The following is a 23,086-nucleotide window of genomic DNA, read 5'->3' on the forward strand; positions in this document are numbered from 1 at the left end:
TTCAAAATTATTTAAAATTAACTATACGAATTAATCGGAAATTAACGTACGAAAAACTAACTTTTTTCCTAGGCAAGCTATAGCAAAAATTCTTTTTGTTATAGACTCTATGAACACAGGGAATAGATCATACCAAGTTTGGTTTGATTTGAACAACTCTATGACCCAATCAAAAAGACCTATTTTTAAAATTACTTATTTGAAAAAATCACAAACTTACGTATGAAAAACTAACTTTTTTCCTAGGCACGCTATGCCTAAATTTTTTTTTACCATCTAGATACCCATGGAATACTCCATACCGAGTTTGGTTCACTTTGAACAACTCTAAGACCTAATCAAAAAGACCTACTTTTCAAAATTATTTAAAATTATTTATTCGAATTAATCGCAAATTTCCGTATGAAAAACCAACTTTTTTCCTAGGCAAGCTATAGCAATTTTTTTTTGTTTTAGTCTCTAGGTACCCATGGTATACTCCATACCCCGTTTGATTCGATTTGGAAAACTCTATGACCCTATCAAAAAGACTCATTATTAATATTACTTATTTGAAATAATCGCAAATTTCCGTATGAAAAACTAACTTTATTCCTAGGCAAGCTATAGCAAAAAATTTTTTCTGTTTTACACTTTAGGTATAGATAAGATACTCCATACCGAGTTTGGTTTACTTTGAACAACTCCTTGATCCGATGAAAAAGACCTATTTTTAAAATTCGCTAATCGCGAAAGTCCCAAAATACCGTATGAAAAACTAACTTTTTTCCTAGGCAAGCTATAGCATTTTTGTTTGTTTTAGAATCTAGGTACCCATGGTGTACTCCATACCCCGTTTGCTTCGATTTGGACAACTCTATGACCCTATCAAAAACATTATTTTTAAAATTACTTAATTGAAATAATCGCAAATTTTCGTATGAAAAACTAACTTTTTTCCAAGGCAAGCTATACCAAATTTTTTTTGTTTTACACTCTAACTACACAGGGGATACTTCATACCAAGTTTGCTTTGATTTGAACAATTGCTTGACCCGATGAAAAAGACTTATTTTTAAAATTAGTTATTCGAGAAATACGCAAATTTCCGTATGAAAACTAACTTTTTTGCTAGGCAAGCTATACCAAAATTTTCTTTTATTTTACACTCTAACTACACAGGGGATACTACATACCAAGTTTGGTTTACTTTGAACAACTCCTTGACCCGATGAAAAAGATCTATTTCTAAAACTAGTTAATCGAGAATTACGCAAATTTCCGTATGAAAACCTAACTTTTTTGCTAGGCAAGCTATACCGAAAATTCTTTTTGTTTTACACTCTAACTACACAGGGAATACTTCATACCAAGTTTGGTTCGATTTGGACAACTCTATGACCTAATCAAAAAGACCTATTTTTCAAAATTATTTAAAATTGAATATTCGAATTAACGGCGAATTTCCGTATGAAAAGCTAACTTTTTTCCTAGACAAGCTATAGCAAAAACTCTTTTTGTTTTAGATTCGAGGTTCACAGGGGATACTCCGTACCAAGTTTGGTACGATTTGGACAAGTCCTTGACCCAATGAAAAAGACCTATTTTTAAAATTCGTTATTTGCGAAATTCGCAAATTTCCGTATGAAAACCCAACTTTTTTGCTAGGCAAGCTATACCAAAAATTCTTTTTGTTTTACACTCTAACTACACAGGGGATACTTCATACCAAGTTTGGTTCGATTTGGACAAATCTATGACCTAATCAAAAAGACCTATTTTTCAAAATTATTTAAAATTGAATATTCGAATTAACGGCAAATTTCCGTATGAAAAGCTAACTTTTTTCCGAGGCAAGATATAGCAAAAATTCTTTCTGTTTTAGACTCTAGGTACCCATTGTATACTGTATACCCCGTTTGGTTCGATTTGGACAACTTCTGGGCCCAATAAAAGATAACTACATTTAAAACTCGCTAATCGCGACTTTTTTCGTAGGCAATCTATAGCAAAAATTCTTTATATACTAGGCTTTAACTTCACAGGGGATAATCCATACTGGATTTGGTTTGATTTTAACAATTTCTTGACTCGATAAAAAAGACCTATTTTTAATATTCGCTAATCGCGAATTTCCGTATGAAAAAACTATCTTTTTCCTAGGCAAGCTATAGCAAAAATTCTTTCTGTTTTACACTATATGTAAACATGGGATACTCCATACAGATTTTGGTTAGATTTGAACAACTCCTGAACCCGACGAAATAGACCTATTTTTAAAATAATAATCGCAAAATTATTCGAAATAATAGCAAATTTCCGTATGAAAACTCAACTTCTTTCCTAGGCATGCTATAGCAAAAATTCTTTTTGTTTTACACTCTCATTACACTGGTGAAACTCCACACCGAGTTTTGTTTGATTTGAACAACTTCTTGACCCGATGAACAAAGCTATTTCAAAATTAAATATTCGAAAATAATAGCAAGTTTCCGTATGAAAAACTAACTTTTTTCCTAGGCAAGCTAGAGCAAAAATTCAAAAGGGTAAGCGAGAGGTTCAAAAGAGTCTAAATTTCTGGCAAATTCCGTTGACCTCAGATCAACTACAAATTTTTCAAAAATTTCGTACAGCTGTACAAAACACTGCAACTCCGAATCATGCTCTTTGAAAAGCAAAATCTGACCAACTATGGTTTCACCGTTCTCATCGATAGCAACAAAACTGTTGGCGTTTGATCTTGTATAATTCTGACTATCAAGATAAAAGCGCCCTCGATACCTACAGAACAAACGGATTTCAGGAAACTTTTTTTGGGTTTCATAATAAAAATTGTGTCTTTCTAAGCACAAATCCTCCGTGATACCAGTTGGTCTCCTCCTCAGATTTTGAATATAAGCTTTTAGATGGTCATCTTTCACTTCGAAGCTTTCAAGTTGTCGGTTTCGTATATAACGACTAACGATCAAACTGCAGGTATTGACACTCCCCGTCAGAGTTTTAATCAGATGATTGTTGGCATTTTCAAACATCGTAGCTGAAGTAGTCCATAATGGGCCAAATGTTTTGCACTGCCAGGCCAGGTGTCGCAGCAAACGGAAGTTGATAGAGTCAAATTTCTTTAGAGGATAACGAAACGACATGTTATAGCAGAATGCCTCCAGAAGATGTCCACATAAGTTTGCATTTGAGGTATTCTCGTACATTGACCGCAGTGAAAACACCAGGTAGTTGAGATTTTGCATGTTCGCATCATGTGCAGCAGAACTCTCAGAAAACTTTCGAAAAATTAAGGGTGAAAAATAGAGCAAGAAAGTTTTCAATTCATTTGCTTTGAAGTGTTCAATTGAACTGAGAGACCTAATTGACTTTTTGAATTCGTTGGGAAGAACTACTTGGCAAGTAGCATTGTCGATTGCGCTTTTTTCAGTCAAACTTAGTTGCTCGGCAAAAAATTTTATGAGGTCACTGGCCACACCTTTAAGGCACTGATGCATCGTGTCTACTGGACACGTCAAGGGAAGATTTGGGATGATGTCAAACAGTTTAGAGCGTCCTTTAACGCCTAGTGTGTCCATCTCTGGGTCTTTCTCCTTCCTCGACTTACTTTCCTCAACACTTCCGTTTTCAGCCTGCATAACAAGAATATGATGCTCAGCAGGGTTCCGCATTGAGAAGAATTTACTGTTTGGATAAGAGTGAGTTCCAGGAAATCTTTGAAACCCTCGCATGGTACAAAGACCGCAGCCGTAATAACCATTGAATTTTTTCATATTCAAAACATCATGCCTGCACACAAGGTCTACCACGAGAAAAATTGTTGTAAAACTGATTTTGTATAGTCTCTCTTTGTAACAGATGTTCCGGGGTTTTGCAAGTTCAAATATAGGGTCACAGAAAAATTTTCCTTTTCCGTACCACAATGAGCAAAGAAAGATGTTGTCAAATGAAGCTCTTAATTTTGGCGGAAGATCAGCAAGAGCAACCCAAACAGGGTAGGCTGAGCAATCACTTGACTTTCTAACTGCAACTCCATCTATGTTTAAAATTAGTTTCACGTTGATTGTCTGGTCATCGAAAAGACTTGTTAGCTTGAGATCCGTTTCCGTTTCTGGGTTAGCGTAATGTATAATTTCGTTGATCTAGTTTTCTACTTTCTCTAGTTTTTCTGCAAAGTTAAGAAAAATAACTTCTCCGCTGGCATTTTTTTCTGTGTCCTGTACGTAGAGATCCGTTAATTTCTTGGTTTCACTTTTTATAAAATTGGGAGTAGGCACATTGTCGTGGGGATGAATAATTTTTTTCCATTTCAGCAGATCAAACAGAGCTTCGTCGGGTAGACAATGTCGAGCAGCAACTGCAAATAAACCCATTGACGCATTATGAACAGTTACATTCGAGTTGCGCGTTAACGGATTCGAAGAAAACTGGAAACTTCTTTCTGCCACATCAGTGCCATCACTGTTATCAAGATCATCTTCGTCATAATCATTGGAGGTCACCTCAGATTCTTCTCCAATTGGGAGGTCAAATTTAGGTTCGGGTTCAAAAGAGGCTTCGGTTTCAAGGTAATCGTCAGCAGAACATTGCGAACTCACTTGTGTATCCGTTTCCTCAGTTTCAACTTCCGAGGAGCGAGTGGCATCTATCTGGTGTATGAAGGTTCTGATTTCGTGACTCGAACCTTCTAAGATTCTCCTTTTGAGCCCCCTTTTCCGTTGTTTTCTAAATTTTCTCTTTGCAGAAAGTTCACAATAAGTCGGTGTACCAATGCTAGACTGACTTGCAGTGTAGCTGGCACTACTCTCACCAGATCCTAAGATTGCACTTGTGGTACTTCACGAAAATGTCAGCTGAGTGGGGACATCAGGACTTTGGAATCGAGGAGTCGTTAGTTCTAAATTTTTTCTGTTTAGCGGCACGTGCTTTTCCTTATGTGGGCACCTACATTTAACACTACCGTCTTTGAAGTAGTTTGATCCGTAACTCACAGTCATTTCTTCACCAAGCCCTATGGAGTCTATTACTTGAAGAAACACGCACTTGTTGTGGGGGAGAAAAGAACTTGTGTATCCTAAGAAAAACTTCGTATTTGGCGAACAAGAGTGATTTGCAAAACGAATGGGGCCAAGCAGTACTACTTCATCCTGCTCACGCTCGCCACGCATTACAGACAAATCGGACATCTCATTTTGCAGTTCAAGAGAAACAGTTTCAATGGGGCCAACAGGAAAAGGTCTAAAGGGTTGCAATGAAGGTTTTAATACCTTTTCCGTTTTGTTGAAGAGGACATAGCCGCCCTATTTGTCGGGCAAGATTTTAAACCCTGATGCAATACAAAGCTCATATAGTTGTTTTAGTGAAAAATAAGCCTTTGAAAGCTGTTTGTCGAATTTCATGCGGCTCTCGAACTGTTCGAAGCTGTTCAGGGGCAGCATCGTTTGAAGACAGACATTAAAACTGGTTAAAACTTGACATACAACTTGTCCATCCGCAATCACTAAATCTTCGCATGTAATCATATCACTTGAAAAACTTAACCAGTGGTTACGTTATGCCCGTCATAGAGATAATTTCGAAAAACTTTAAACAAGTTCTTTTATGGAAACGTAATCATTGTTTTAATAAACTGTTTAATTCAGGATCAATAGACAATACAAACTTTCTTACGCTGGCAAAGCGGCGAATGTAAACAAAGTAAACAAACTGGATCTAAGAAAGTTACAGAAAGTTAGTTCAAGTTCACAAAACATATCCGACTAACGTCGGGAGGCTATATAGGAAAATTACGAAAGGTTAGTTCAAGTTCACTAAACATAACCGACTAACGTTGAAAAAATTGCTCTCGAACAACTAGTGGGAGCTCTAATCAGTTACAAATTGCAGCCTGATCATTAGAGGTTAATAAATACCGCTACTAAGAATTAAAGTGAAAAATTGACATCAATTTTGGCGCACTTACCATTTGACTTTCAGCACTAAATTGCCGGCAATTGAATTTAGGAACTTGAAATTTTGAATGAGAGAAATTATGATCCCTTAAAACGCAGAAAGTCAAGGGCGTAAAAGTCACTCAAAAAATCAAAAGGTTCAAGCAAAATTTTTGCATAGAGATCAACGCGTTTACAATAAATGCTACAAAGTTCGTTCGAGATCAATTAAAAATAAAACAGCACTCCTTAATGAAACAGGTCTTTTTCAGGCAGAATGCTCGCGTTTCAGGCAGAATCCTCACTCATTTTCTTCTACGTTGGAATGTCGGCCTCGGCAATCCTTGCCGTATTGATTTGCCGATTTTCTGGCTTTCTCGAAAGCGAGCCCAGGAGTGTCAGGGTACTTCTGCTGCACAACCTCTGAAAGCAAGAAGAAAATCTTTTATTAACTTCTATGCCGATTACCTGTCTTGAAGTGCTGGTTTTGCCAATAACGCGCAAGTGAGATTTTTTAAAAAGCTAATGGAAAGGAAGGCTTCATGTCTAATTTTAAGAACATACTCGTTTTTTTTTCAAACTGTTAGTATTATGCTTCAATTATATAATGAGAATTTGATATCTTTTGAATAAAATATAATGAGAAATTGATATCTTTTGAAAAGGCTAGCAAGTAGGTTCATTTCATAAAAAGTAGAAAAATTAAAGGAGTGATGGGGTACCTTAGCGTCAATTCTTGCGCATATGTTCGCCCGTCTTTTTTCGTCCGCTTTCTTCAGCTCCTCAAATGCTTTCATCCAATTATTCATCTCAACAACATGCCCATCTAGATACTCCTGGAGAAGAGGGCAATTTGGCCCACAATCGACTTCGTTGTCCGCAATGGTTGGAAGTGTCCTTGAGTTGGTGGTCGCAGAAATAGAAGGTTGAGAAAGATCGGGCTCAGGCTAAAAAAAAGCAAATATTTCAAAGCACAGCAACGACACTTATCAGTATTCCTTTCTACCGTTAACCAGTCTCTCATAGTTTTCGACAATTTCAAAGAGGCCTTTAACAATCTCTAAGATGCCATTTGTAATTAGTTTAAAAAAAGTCACATTTTACCGCATTGTTCTTTTTCTTTGCTGAAATGACTGGCTGAGATAACGCAGAATTGGAAGCTTTTGACTTTTCGACGCCTGCTGGTTTACCAAGAGTGACTACGGTACTGTTCATCACAGGTGCACGTCCTCGACACAAGAAATTAACCTCATCCACAACAGGTGCCTTAGGATTAGCAAGCACTGTTTTTCGCAACTCAGACGGCCGTTTACCTGCATCTAGCTCCTGCTGATAGCTGTTCATGAGTTCTTCAACTTTTTTCATGTTTCCTTTTACCAACAAACGACAGGGCACATTTCCATCTTTGAATCGCAGGTCGAAACTATCACCTTCGATTAGACATAGCATTTCAGATGGCTTAGTCTTGGGTGGCCATTTAAAGCTGCTTACAGTAATCAAAATCAGCTCTTTATTGTCAACAAAGAGCTGCGCCGTGTTATTAGCTAAAATACTGGATCGGATACTGTCCTATCTTTTGGCCTCCGAATCAAATAGGTTGCTGCTTTTCTTGCGATCACTTCTCGAAGGTGGTTTCATTTTCAACGATCTAAAAACGTTTCAATTATTTTACTACGTTCGATTGTATTTGCAACGAAATAATAAACCAAAATTTTCAAAATGTTTAGAATCAATTTAAGTTTTAACGTTTTAACCGCTTTAATGTCACTGTCAAATAGCTGAAATTGAAGAATAATACTAACAGTTTGAAGAATAAACGAACAATGAGTCAAGTATAATCAATCTAAAAATCTGAGGTAGCCATTAGATGGAATAGTATTGTTTTCTGCATTTTGAGCCAATCCAAAATTCAATAAACAAAAGAAAACGAAACATAGCTGGCAGACTGCCAGAAAACAGCCGCAAAGGACTGAGATAATAAATTTTAATTATGTATCTGTATAATTTATTAGCTGCTCCTGCTATTAGCTCTTCTATAGTAACATTCAGGTAGAGTCTCAAACACTCACTTTACCTTATCTCTTTAAAGTAAAGAAAAGTCAATTTAATAACGAGGAAGTCATTTGTGAGAGTGAGGAAAATCACGTTTGACCAAAAATACTCGCTTACCTAAGAGTGAAAAATAACGTCACGCACGCGAAAAAAACCAAGAGAAGGACTATAACAACCTCAGCTATTGCTTCGCGGCTATTAATAAAAGCCTAATAACAGCACAAAATATCAAGTCATTAGATCAAATAGAAAGTTGCAACAAAGACTTTTAGGGCTCTATTCAACATTTCCTGGCTCAGAATCACTCTCATCAATTTGTGCATTGCTTAAATTTTGACCGTCAGACTCTTCAATTGGTCGCCTTTTTGTCTGTTTGTTTCTCTTAGACATTGCCTTTTCTTTCATTTGTGCGCACCAGAATGGGTCAGATTTCCTTTCTCTGTACTGCACTGCATCCATGCCCGATCTATTCGCAGACGAACGGGCGTCGTTGTAAGCTTCAGGCCACAGACGAGGGGGGAAATGCTTCTTCACAAGCCCTTGAACATACGAAAAACCTTGACAATTTCAGCTCTCCGTTTTGGGGAAGACAGAGAAAACCAATAAAATCCAATTTTTCAAAAAATTCGAAAGCTGCAAAAAGTTCCGTAACCACTTTTTGCCGTGATGAGCGTTTAGGGTCTGTAAATTTTTTAAGGGAAGTCATATTGAAAATTCGAAGTTTCTTGAAAAACAGTACTTGTAAATACCTTTGAAAAGCTTAGTTCTTTTCGGAGATGCGGGTTTCCGCACCTCGCTTTCTCTCGTTGGAGAAATTATTTCTCGCTCAAGACCCGTTTCTCCCCAAGTGCTGTTCTTAGCACTCTTCCGAACTCATCGGGAGTTGAGGGTACAGGAAGATTGTCAATACCAACGTCTTCATAGAAACTAGGTAGTACTTCACTGGTCTCCTCGACCACAGAGTCATCTAATTTCTTGAGTTCTTTCTAAAAGTCAAAACTATAAGAAATTGATTTCATCCTGAAAACAACCCACATCAAATTAAATTTCCAGATCTCAACAACCAAATAATTTCGAACTTTATATTTGAAGATTAAAGTCGAACATTTGTGAAGTGCTTATGAGCAAAAACTTGTAAAAAAAACCAGTGAAAAATCATTTACTCACAATATCTTTGAAATGTTGTAGCTGGCTTTCCAATTTTTTTGCAATCCTGTACTGTTTTCTTATAGACTCGAGGAAGTTCACTGAACATACGTTTGTCTTCATTAAGGACTTTCACAATCTTTTCATGATTTGAGCATTTCTAAACAGGGCAACGTAATCAACATTGGAAAGAGATCAAACAAAGCAACAAAATGTTTTATGTAGGCAAAATAGAACAACAAAAACTTGATGAAAAAAGTCCTAACACGTTGCAAAACGAAATATTTTATTTTTACACCGTTCATAAAAATAAAGAAAACGAAACCAAGAGATCTAACCATAACCCTGGGACTTTCAGATCCAAAACTCTCAACTGGTGTCAAACTACTGCCAGTCCAGCGCGCTCCCTTACGTGGGGTGACGTCAAAATTACCACTACACTGATCCGCAAACGCACCATAGATTTCTTGATTTTTTCTGAACTCTACGTCCATCGCACCTGGTGGACCATGCTTCAGTAGAACGCAATCAACCTCAGAGCCATCAATCATTAGCGATATTTTATCGTCATCAATTAGTTTCATACACTCATTTATTTGCAGGGTTTTGGACCATCGAGGATCAATTAAACTCAATTTTAACACTTGGCAATCTTCCGTAAGGAACACAAACTCAATTTTCAAAGGCATCTCTGAAATTAATAGTAAACGAATTAGACCATTAGCTGAACGAGTCTCATTAACAATAAATCTTGTTACAAACTTTAGACATGGTAACAAAGTCATTTAAATTCAACGACTAAAAGTCAACTAAATTAAACCAAGGATTCACTAATTCTCACTTAATTTAATGTCAACAGGAGTAAACCTCGAAAGAACAATTTAATTTCCATAAAGCAAAATCAACCGCAAACTCAAGCCTTATTATGGAATCTATTTTTATTGAGCTCAGCGGATAAAATCGGCCGAGTAGACATAGCGATGAAGACAGAAACACCCGCAAACACGAACCTAAAATTTGAATCTTTGTACCGGGCGAAGCGGATAAAATCCGCTGAGAGCACATAACGATGCAGGCAGAAACACTCGCAAACACGAGCCTATTTAATGATTCTGTTTGTAACGGGCGAAGCCGATAGAATCCGCTGAGTGGACATAGCGATGCAAGCAGAGACACCCGCAAACACGAGCCTAAAATTTGAATCTTTGTACCGGTCGAAGCGGATAAAATCCGCTGAGAGCACATCACGATGCAGGCAGCACCCGCAAACACGAGCCTAATTAATGATTCTGTTTGTAACGGGCGAAGCGGATAGAATCGGATAGTATAGATATTATAGTATGCCCATAATCGGTCCTGCCATATAGCCCATCAAATTCGCCTTGACGAGAGCTTTCCAACGATATAATTTTTGTATGGGTCCCATCGAAACGGAGCGATGGGCCGCCGCCACCCTGATCGCGACCCCGTCTTGTCATCGCAACTCATCCTCTGTCCTCGATCCTCCGTCCCGTCATCGATCCGTCCTGTCGATCCTCCGAACAATCCGTTGCGTTTTTGCCGTGAAATCAACTTATTTGAACTAATTACACTATTTTCTTTTAATGTGTGAGCTTTTGGAACTTTCGTATACGTTGCGCAATTTCAAATGTTCTATTCATGGTAGTCAAGTGAGAGGAGGCAGGTGCCGGGGTCTTCACTTGTGTTGACTCACGATGAGCATGTCAAGTTACCCTGAGGCAACACACCAAACGAAAATTTCATACCCTGCTTTACAGCGAACAACTATGAAGAGAGCACTTCTAAAATTGAAATTTAAAAAGTATATCATTGGAAAGCTGGATTCACATAGAATCTAACATGGCAAGTGGGATTTCAAAATTAGAACGGGAACGCATAAAAAAAGGTTTAAAATTGGCGGGTGAGTTTTTCCAGAGATGGGACGAAGGGGGGCCCTGGCACGCGTCCGAAAAAGGCTTATATCTCGAAAGTTAAAAACAGTTAAAAAATAAAGGAATCAAAACTCGATTTTTGAGATTTTGGCCGGATTTGGCTTATTTGCAGCAAAATTTGGAAAATCGAAAAATTAGGCTATGAAATAAAACCGAGACTTTTCAACCCTTATATATTCGTAAAGAAGTTTAAATGGGCAAGAAAATGATATAATATACTTTCAAATACGAAGTATAACAAAAAAGTTATTAAACCAAACAACTTTGAAAATTCGAAAATTTTGCGAAAATCGACCCTGATTTTGGTCTCTTCATTGCTCTCGCATTTTCTTGTTTGGCAACACTTTAAAAAGATAATTATATGGTTGTTGGAAGCGAAATCTCTAGTTTATTTTGATACGAAAAACATGTATGTTTGCACCTAAAATTTGAGATAATTTAAGCCAAGTTCGACAAAAATGACTAATTTTTGCCCAAAAATCGACAATTTTCTTAAAATTCTGGATAGAAATAAAGAGTTTCAAAAACGGTTCTAAATAGTTTCAAAAAGTACAATATCACGGCAACAAATTAAGCTATTATAAATTTTCTAACTCGTCTTCTTCAAAAAGTTATTAACAGACGTTTTTCATGAAGTTCAACATTTTTTTCACCTAATTCGATGGTTCATTGAAATTTTGTAATTAAGTCAAAGTTTTTGCAGTTACTTCTATACAAACTCATAAAGTACGTTATCACGACAGCAAAATAGGCTAACATAGGTCTTCTAACTCGTCTTCTTCATAAGTTATTTACATAGGTTTTTCATGAAGTTCGACATTTTCTTCACCTAATTCGGCGGTTTTGTGAACAAATCAAAGTAATGGCATTTACTTCTACACAAACTTGAAAAGAATGTAAATTACTTTGTCACGGCAACGAAACGCGCTAACATAGACTTCCCAACATAGTCTTCTTCAAACAGTTATTAACAAACGTTTTTAATGATGTTCGACATTTTCTTCACCTAATTGGTGTTTTCATTAAAATTCTGTATACAAATCAAACTATTGGATTTTATTTCTACACAATATCAAAACATTCAGTATCAGGGCAACAAAACGGGCTAATATAGACTTCTCAATTCGTCTTTTTCAAAAAGATGTTAACAAACTTTTTTAATGAAGTTCGACATTTTCTTCACCTAATTGGAGATTTCGAAAAAATTCTGTATACAAATCAATCTATTGGTTTTTATTTCTACACAATTTCAAAAAATTTAGTATCAGGGCAACAAAACGGGCTAATATAGACTTCTCAATTCGTCTTTTTCAAAAAGTTGTTAACGAACGTTTTTAATGAAGTTCGACATTTTCTTCACCTAATTGGAGATTTCGAAAAAATTCTGTATACAAATCAATCTATTGGTTTTTATTTCTACACAATCTCAAAAGGTTCAGTATCAGGGCAACAAAACGGGCTAATATAGACTTCTCAATTCGTCTTTTTCAAAAAGATGTTAACAAACTTTTTTAATGAAGTTCGACATTTTCTTCATCTAATTGGAGATTTCATAAAAAATCTGTATACAAATCAAACTATTGGCTTTTATTTCTACACAATTTCAAAAAATTTAGTATCAGGGCAACAAAACGGGCTAATATAGACTTCTCAGTTCGTCTTTTTCAAAAAGTTGTTAACGAACGTTTTTAATGAAGTTCGACATTTTCTTCACCTAATTGGAGATTTCGAAAAAATTCTGTATACAAATCAATCTATTGGTTTTTATTTCTACACAATCTCAAAAGGTTCAGTATCAGGGCAACAAAACGGGCTAATATAGACTTCTCAATTCGTCTTTTTCAAAAAGATGTTAACAAACTTTTTTAATGAAGTTCGACATTTTCTTCATCTAATTGGAGATTTCATAAAAAATCTGTATACAAATCAAACTATTGGCTTTTATTTCTACACAATATCAAAAGGTTCAGTATCAGGGCAACAAAACGGGCTAATATAGACTTCTCAATTCGTCTTTTTCAAAAAGATGTTAACAAACTTTTTTAATGAAGTTCGACATTTTCTTCACCTATTTGGAGATTTCATAAAAATTCTGTATACAAATCAAACTATTGGCTTTTATTTCTACACAAACTCAAAAAATTTAGTATCAGGGCAACCAAACGGGCTGATAAAGACTTCTCAATTCGTCTTTTTCAAAAAGTTGTTAAACGTTTTTAATGAAGTTCGACATTTTCTTCATCTAATTGGAGATTTCATAAAAATTCAGTATACAAATCAAACTATTGGCTTTCATTTCTACACAAACTGAAAAAATTTAGTATCAGGGCAACCAAACGGGCTGATAAAGACTTCTCAATTCGTCTTTTTCAAAAAGTTGTTAAACGTTTTTAATGAAGTTCGACATTTTCTTCATCTAATTGGAGATTTCATAAAAATTCAGTATACAAATCAAACTATTGGCTTTTGTTTCTACAAAAATTCAAAAAATTGAGTAGCAGGGCAACCAAACGGGCTAATATAGACTTCTCAATTCGTCTTTTTCAAAAAGTTGTTAACAAACGTTTTTAATAAAGTTCGACATTTTCTTCACCTATTTGGAGATTTCATAAAAATTCTGTATACAAATCAAACTATTGGCTTTTATTTCTACACAACCTCAAAACGTTCAGTATCAGGGCAACAAAACGGGCTAATATAGACTTCTCAATTCGTCTTTTTCAAAAAGTTGTTAACAAACATTTTTAATGGAGTTCGACATTTTCTTCATCTAATTGGAGATTTCATAAAAATTCATCATAAAATTCAAAACTATTGGCTTTTATTTCTACACAATTTCAAAAAATTGAGTATCAGGGCAACCAAACAGGCTAATATAGACTTCTCAATTCGTCTTTTTCAAAAAAATGTTAACAAACTTTTTTAATGAAGTTCGACCTTTTGTTCACCTATTTGGAGATTTCATAAAAATTCTGTATACAAATCAAACTATTGGCTTTTATTTCTACACAACCTCAAAACGTTCAGTATCAGGGCAACAAAAAAGGCTAATATAGACTTCTCAATTCGTCTTTTTCAAAAAGTTGTTAACAAACGTTTTTAATGAAGTTCGACATTTTCTTCATCTAATTGAAGATTTCATAAAAATTCATCAAAAAATTCAAAACTATTGGCTTTTATTTCTACACACTTTCAAAAAACTGAGTATCAGGGCAACCAAACGGGCTAATATAGACTTCTCAATTCGTCTTTTTCAAAAAGATGTTAACAAACTTTTTTAATGAAGTTCGACATTTTCTTCATCTAATTGGAGATTTCATAAAAAATCTGTATACAAATCAAACTATTGGCTTTTATTTCTACACAATATCAAAACGTTCAGTATCAGGGCAACAAAACGGGCTAATATAGACTTCTCAATTCGTCTTTTTCAAAAAGATGTTAACAAACTTTTTTAATGAAGTTCGACATTTTCTTCATCTAATTGGAGATTTCATAAAAAATCTGTATACAAATCAAACTATTGGCTTTTATTTCTACACAATTCCAAAAAATTTAGTATCAGGGCAACCAAACGGGCTAATATAGACTTCTCAATTCGTCTTTTTCAAAAAGTTGTTAACGAGCGTTTTTAATGAAGTTCGACATTTTGTTCACCTATTTGGAGATTTCATAAAAATTCTGTATGCAAATCAAAATATTGGCTTTTATTTCTACACAATCTCAAAACGTTCAGTATCAGGGCAACAAAACGGGCTAATATAGACTTTTCAATTCGTCTTTTTCAAAAAGTTGTTAACAAACTTTTTTAATGAAGTTCGACATTTTTTTCACCTATTTGGAGAGTTTATAAAAATTCTGTATACAAATCAAACTATTGGCTTTTATTTCTGCACAATCTCAAAAATTCAGTATCAGGTCAACAAAACGGGCTAAAATAGACTTTCTAACTTGTCTTTTTCGAAATGCTATTAACAAAAGGTTTTCATTAAGTTCTACATTTGCTTCACCTAATTCGCTCAAGAGTGTAATAAAGAGTGGAATAAAGAGTGTAATTATAGTGTTTTTTCAAAAGTGTAATAAGGGTGTACTAAAGAGTGTAAGGAGTGTACATTAAAGTGTAATTTTCTCAAAATTACACTCTTACACTCTTATACCTGCTAATTAAGAGTGGAATTGGCTTTACACCCTTATTCTCGCTTAATAACGGTGGAATACGGGTGTACGCCTCGGCCCGGGAAACACTGTTGTGTTGAGATGGCCATTATTTTCCCTTCAAGACCAATGTTAAAGTTATATCTTTTGTTCTAATAGTTAGCAGCAAGCTAGCTTAGGTATAAAGAGATTCGGTGCAGCCCAATTAATTTCAATTCATTTGCTGCAAGCATATAAAAAGGCAAGCATAGGTTACATTAAAAAAGTTTACACTTTGTTGGATAAATTTAGTCTTGGCAAATTCAGTGACCTCACTGAAAAGCAATTAATATAAACTGCATTTACAGAAACTGAAATTGCTCTTGGGAAGCAATTTTTTAAAGCAATACTTTGTTTTTCTTAAAAAAATTTGGTGGTTCGGCGTTGAGCAGCTCAGAAACCCATAATTTTGGGGTAAAACTGCACTGATTGTCAATTCTTTAACCACTGATCGCCAACTCTATTACTCTAACTTTTAATCGAATTTTGAAAAAAAATGATTAGGCTACTGTTGATTATCAGATTTAGAAGGGCCATTCACAACATGGTTTCACTAAGGTGTTATATATTAGGCCACTTTTGTCAAGAGAATTTATTGCCTAAATTAATCAGTAAATGTTCATTAGACGTCGTCAGCCTCTCCAAATCTCTTATTTGAGGTGCCTTTTACGATTGGAAAAAATTGATTTGTATGGGGTTGTCTTTTTAAAGATTTAATCATACGTTTTTGAGATTGATGAAATCAAAATAGAGTGCTGATTATGGTCACATCGATACTGGAAATTAGAGCAAATATTTGAGTGGTTTTCAGTCGTAAAATTTTTCCACTCAGATTTCAAGTTGAAGTGAGAAACTGGTTTTTGAAAAACAAAATTAAAGATCTTTTCAATGTGTGCCCCGAGTACTTTATGCACCCTCTCTCCGATTACAAAGCAAGCGCCGATACATACTGGTTGCAAATAATATGCACTCACTAAGCTGGCGGGGTGCAAACGGAAAAGATCCAAAATTGGTTTCACAATGATGGTTTTTTTGTTCATATATGAGAATTTGGATTTGATTTTTACTTTTTCTTACAATTTTTTGTCGTTAAGATTTGTTGCATCCAATCATAGTCATATCTAGGTCTAGTTTTTTATTTGTTTAGACAATGTTCCTAGATTTGTACTTCAAGACGGCGCCCCCTATGTACTTATCCAACTTAACATTCAATCAAGTTTTTTAAATTGCTCTCAAACGAAGTTTGTGGCAATTATATTAGTGCTGTGGCCTTTTTTGGATTTTTTTTTGCGTTAGTGCCCCCCCCCCAACTTACTGGGTGCATATTTTTGCACCCCCACCGCCATGGATTGTGATCTGTTATTCGATCCCCCTAACCCCGCTACACCCCCCCCCCCCCCCCCCAAATGCAAGCATCTCTAATCTACAGCTGGGTACTACAGAAGCCAAACGCTTGCCGGTGGTTTGAGACCATTTTTACTGACGTTAGTCGGTTACGTTTTTAAGTACATAAGCAATGAATTTCACGTTTGAATTCTCATCGGAATTCTTTCATCAATGTTACGTTCAAGATCACGACGTGAAGCTAAACCAAATGGGATAAACCAATAAATCCAGGTCAAGCATTAAGGTAGTGTGCTAATAAAAAACTTAGTGCATTAAGTTATGAAAGTTTCCTTTTGTATACTTCTATCTGCTGTTAGAAATAGGCTTTTTTCCTCCAATTTAGAGTCTGAGATCATCATATTTATAGAATGTAGACCAAGCTGAAACTGCGGACCAAGCTAGAACTTTTTTGACACTGTACTCTCGTCAAAGTTTCTCATTACTTTTCTCCAACTGTTCTAGTTATTTCAACCCAAAGTTGGTCAGTTGGATCAACAGCAGCTATTTTCAGGCAATCTGTCTGCTATTTTAATTATTTTTTTGGTAAGCTTGCCAAGCATCAAGTAAAAACAAACAAAACGTTCCATCAGAGGTTTCAAGATAATTTGAAGAAGGCACGGCTGCCTAACATCAGTCTTCCCAAGATAATACAAAACTCAATTGCAGTCAAAACAAAAAATTTTTCTTGTTAACTTTTGGGCACCTGCGTTTTTGAATCACTGAATTATGTCGCAAAGTTTTTTTGATCAAAATTTTACCTATTTTCTACATAATTTTTCGGCACTCGAACTGTCGCTGAACTGCGGCATTGTCTAAGAGGAACATAGCTTGCTTGCAAAAATTACTTGTTTCTTGTTATTAAATTTGCTAAACATGATTTAGTGCTGCAAACTTGATTTAGTAATTGCATTTAAGATTATAGAAAAGGTTTTAGAAGTTTTTCCTTTATCACGTTTTTTAATGCCGAAATCAGATGCCGTCCAATTTGAACAGCAGGTACCCGTTAAGCATTTGGGTTTTCAAAAGTTAATTGTAAGTGAACACCAGCGCAAGGGTTGAATTATACACAAAATGTTTTCAATAAGATTAGAAAATTGTGAGACGTTACCTCGAAAGTTAGTTGATTGCGCTGCAAGATAGGCAGGTGTAAACATACGCTGTCGCTCAGAATAAAATTAATTGAGTTCAAAATACAGATTTTGATGAACATATTTACCCAACATTTACTGAGGTCCTCGGACGCATAAGTGGATACGTTAAGACCCCCCACCCCCCCCCCCCCCCTCCAACACACACACACACACACAAACACACACACACACACACACACACACAAACACACACACACACACACACACACACACAAACACACACACACACAAACACACACACACACACACACACACACACACACACAAACACACACATTTCATGAGTTTTGTTGAAGGAGGAGACGCAGGTGCGAGTGAGGCAGGGGACGATAAGGATTTGAATGACAAGGGAGAGAAAGATGACAAGAGTGCCTCGATGAGTGCTGCGACAGGTGACGACATGAACACACAGGACAATAAAGACGCATCCGAGAATGCTGACAAAGGCACGTATCAGTTAGACTGGGGATCAAACTGGTTATATGTATGTGTACCTCTGATAAAATCAATAATAACATCTGGTATTCGCTGAGAACCGCGTTGCGGATCGAGATGCGAGCAAGAATCTTAAAGTAACTTCAGCCAGGATGAAGTTCTCGACCCAAGACAGGTACGGACCAGACGGTCCTGGGTCGCGGAAAGGGGGGTCCGGTGCAAAATAGTCCGAGCTCATAGTCTGGACAAATTTTTGGTCCGTCTGGCCGATACCTGAATCGCACCTGTTCGGCCTGGCCCATACCAATTGTCCGTCTGTCCGGTCTGGCCCAAACCAAAAATTCGGTCCTGTCCATACCTATTTTCTGGTCCAAAACAAAAAAAAAACAAAATTCAGTCTGTTAACCTCTTTGGAAAGCCAACGTTAAAAAAGTTAGCTCTAATCAGCGTCACGCAAACTATTAGGACTGATCAAATCCTAGAAGTTCAGCTTAATACTGCAGCCACTCCTCCGCAAAAAATATGTGAGCCCTGAAGTTACCATTTTTCTAGGCAGCAGCCGATCTTTAGCTACTATCATCTTAAAAGTAGACGATTAACCACACACTGAATTTTGATTACTGAACACTCTGTGGTTCTCGGATTGGATATTTTTTTTGGTTGAAGAACAGTCAAAATTCATACGTGTCTCGTTTGCTAAACTGTGTCCTAAGTAAATTTGGTAAGTTTACTGCAAAGCGTTACAAAAAAGTTAAAGTAATTTAAGGTATTTTTACCTCAACAAAGTTAAGGTAATTTTTTACATGAACTCAAGGTAAGGTAAAGTAAAAGTAGACTTTACCTTCATATTACCTTAACAAATGTTTACCTTGACTACCTTGATTTTACTGAGTAGTGTGTAGTGTAAGTTGATTTTTGGGCTTAAAATTTGAAATGTTTAAATTACTGTAATTCTACATGTTTAGGTATGTCTGGCACAGCGTAACTAAAGTTTGTTCATTCTGGATCAAGATCCGTCTTGGGTCTGCTCGGTCTCGCTCAGGGTCAGCCTTGAGTCTGTTCGGTCTGGCCCAGGTCTTGGGTCTGTTCGGTCTGTTCCAAGGTTGGTCTCTGGTCTACTTGGGCTGGCTCTGCGTCGGTCTTGGGTCTGTTTGGTCTAGTCCAGGTCATGGGTTCTTCAGTCTAATCCGGAGTCGGTCTTGGGTCTGTTTGGTCTGGCCCAGGCCTGTCTTTTGTCAGTTTCGTCTGGCCCACTGTTGGCCCAGGGTGACCAAAGTCCATTTGATCCGGCACATACCTCAATTGGCTCTGTTCGGTCTGAACCTCCCGTTCCGCAACCCAAGTCCATCATGCCTATATCCGTTTTGTGCTGATGAGCTCATCCTGAGCACCAAAGCGAATAACCTTGCTTCAAAATGCGTGTTTAGTAACCGCAAAGCGAAAACGACGCTCTTATTGGTCTAATCGGCGTTTTTTGGAACCAAAGTGCTAATAAACACCGAAGGTTGTGTGATACATATGGATACCTAAATATATATCGAAACCTTTGTGTGTACTAAATTATTTATCCTCTATACCTATAATTATATCATGTGTTTTTATAACTAAAAGTTATGACTTCTATTTATTCACCTATATTAATATTCCCGTTAGTCTACTAAATTATTTCATATTTTGTTCATGCTAGTTTATTATAAGTAATCATAATTTCATTTAGTCAATCTGAATTCAAGTTACTCTACAAACGCTCTTCATAATCCTAAGTTAAACTTAGCAACGGATTCGCACCGCGTTTCCAATAATCAGAATTCGTAATACCCAATTAGTTGTGTATTCGCCCAGCAATTCCTAACACATTCTTGCGACGAAGTATTCGCAACGCGAATCCTAAACTATTCAATAAGACAGAGCATAACATGGCGCAGTCAGCGACAAAGGACAGCGGCAAATCCCCACTTGAAATTCAACCCTTTTGGGAAAAGGCGACACTAGAACCCCCAATTCGCTGGGAGTTTTGGAGAATACAATTGAAACCCGCAATCCTCGCCCGAGAAGGAATTGAAGTGGACCTCCTCTTAGTGGACCCTCCAGAACATGTTCTCTTACCTCCTGAACCAGCATATGAGGACGCAGTTGACAACCCGACGGCACAATCTGAGCGAGACCGACGTACCCGCAATGAGCAGGCAAAAACAGCGTGGAAGAATCAATGTCAACGTGTTACAGCAGTCGGCATACTTTGCGGTGACAAACCGTGGAAGTTATGTGATCGGAAAGCATCTTCTTTGATGTACTTGAGCTTAGGCATGGATGGGCGGCGCGTATTCAACTCAAAGAATTCGACCGTCAATCTCGAAACAATCTCAACGAAGGATCTTTGGGATGTTCTAAATACAACTTTCATTCGGATCCATAATATAACCTTCGATAGATACCTCTTCCTCACACGAAAACAGCAAAAGGGAGAACCTATTGAGAAGTTCTATGGACATCTCAAAGAACTTTCGGAAAACTGTGATCCAGGAGATAAAGGAGACACTATCATCCGGGACGTCTTTATCGCGAACATGCAAAATGAAGACATTCAAAAAGAGCTTCCTAAAGAAACAGTAGACCCGGAAAAAGCATTGGCAATAGCAATTAATATCGAGATGGGTACGCTCAACCAACTAAAAATGAATGCAAGTAAAACCGAGTCACATTCAACTGTTAACCAAGTACAACGGATGCGCATCGCGAATGCTACCCCTTTTCTCCAATATGAATACAACAGCACGGAAAAAGCCTACAACCTGTCATTTCTGTGGATCTAGTTGGACCTCTGACCACCGTAATAAATGTCCCGCTCGGGGAAAAAGATGCAATAACTGTGGTATTGAAAACCACTTCGCAAAGGTTTGCCGCAAACCTAAAGATCCCAATTCGTACCCATAACCTAAACCGCGGGTCAATAACGTAGAAAAAGATGATCAAAATGAAGATGTCAATCAAATTTCGGCCAATTTTGATCCCGATTTGGAGTCAAAATATTCTTCAGATGAAGATAATTGTGTAGCAGTAGTATCTTCAACAGATTCCACAACTTCAGTGGACGCAATCCATCTTCCTGTAATTTTCGGTAATACATCAACAAATGTTTTGGTGGATTCGGGCAGCGTATGCACAATAATAAATGAATCCTTGGCGAACTCCATCATTTCCCATGACTCGAAATCGAAGTGGATATGCGAAGCGAATCCTAAACAATTGAAAACATTTTCAAACGAGCCTATTCATACGGTGGGCATTCTCCAAACTTCAATTCAAAGCAGCAATTGGTACGCAAATCCAATAGAAATTCAAGTAGTGGCGGATGGACATCGTTCTCTATTGGGTAGAGATTTGTTTCCAGCTCCTGGACTCTCCATACATCAATCAAAAAATCATATAACAATCAATCAGGTATCAAGAATATTGCCCAATCAAAAAACAGATTGCTATTGATTATCCAGACCTAATCTCCAGAATTGGTAAGTCCAAAGTACATACAGTTCGTTCAAAATTCCACAAACATTATACCCCATCAAACCAAAAAGGCCGCCGTGTTCCTATAAACTTATTAGACAAAGTATCTGCTGAGCTAAAGAAACTTTCTGAACAAGGACACATCGAAAAACTACAAGAATGTCCGGATAAGAACTAAATTTCTCCCATTGTAATTACGGTCAAAAAGGACAAATCTGTAAAATTAGCTCTTGATTCGAAAATACTAAATAAAGCGATCCACAAAAACAAGTATCAAATGCCAAATATAGATAGTCTTATCGATTCAATCTCACAACATATTAATAATTCAAATCTGGGAGATAATGTCTATTTTTCAACGATCGATCTAAAATATGCCTATAGTCAACTAAAGCTGCATCCGGATACCGCACGTCATTGTAATTTTAATATCATTTGCGGCGAAGCAACAGGTACATATCGTTTTAAAACGGGATTTTATGGCCTTACGGATATGCCGGCCGAGTTTCAAAGGGCAATGGATTACACATTGGTTGGGCTGACTAACACATACTGTTTTCTGGATGACATAATTGTAGTTAGCAAAGGCACCAAGGAATCGCACCTCAAATACGTGTACAAATGCCTCCAAAAACTCGAAGCGGATAACCTTATAATTAATTTAAGCAAATTTCACTTCGCAAAACATCAAATAAATTGGCTTGGCTTCACATTCTCACAAAGTGGTGTTAAACCTATAGAATCTAAAACAGCGGCAATTGCGGAAATCAAAGCTCCAAGAACATTGAAACAATTACGGTCATTCTTAGGTAGCGTTCATCATTTAAGCAAATTTATACCCAATCTTGCCAAAATATGCCACCCTCTTCGGCCCTTATTAAAGAAAAACGAAAAATTTATTTGGAATGAAAATCATCAGTTACATTTTGAACACATCAAAACTGTTATTGCAAACGCTACAGAAAACACTCATTTTAATCCAACACTGGAAACGCGAATCAAATGCGACGCATCCCGCCAAGGCTTAGGCGCTGCGCTTGAACAATTAGATTGTGAAGGGTGGAAAACAGTAGCTTTTGCATCTCGTTTTCTTAATAGCAATGAAGAACGCTATAGTATAAATGAACTCGGATTACTTCGGGTGGTTTGGGCCATTGAATATTTTAAATATTATCTATTTGGGAAGACTTTCACAGTTTTAGCAGATCACAGAGCACTTCTTTCAGTCCTAAAATCACACCGTTCTAATAAATCCTACAACAGTAGATTAACACGATGGATTGACCGTTTGTTACCATTTGATTTTAACATCGAACATATTCCTGGTACTAGAATGGGCTTAGTTGATTATATTTCG

General features: G+C 36.7%; 1 protein-coding gene across 1 annotated transcript in view; it reads left to right on the top strand.

Annotated features, from left to right (window-relative positions):
- LOC142336880 (uncharacterized) overlaps positions 1–23,086 on the top strand; it is a 44,341-nt gene that overhangs the window by 8,130 nt on the left and 13,125 nt on the right. The window contains exon 4 of the mRNA XM_075385843.1: positions 18,087–18,236. Coding sequence (XP_075241958.1) covers positions 18,087–18,236 — 150 coding nt within the window. The remainder of the gene's footprint in view (positions 1–18,086; positions 18,237–23,086) is intronic.

This window comes from Convolutriloba macropyga, chromosome 3, assembly GCF_964194025.1.
Source record: "Convolutriloba macropyga chromosome 3, txConMacr16.3, whole genome shotgun sequence".
NCBI lineage: Eukaryota > Metazoa > Xenacoelomorpha > Acoela > Convolutidae > Convolutriloba > Convolutriloba macropyga.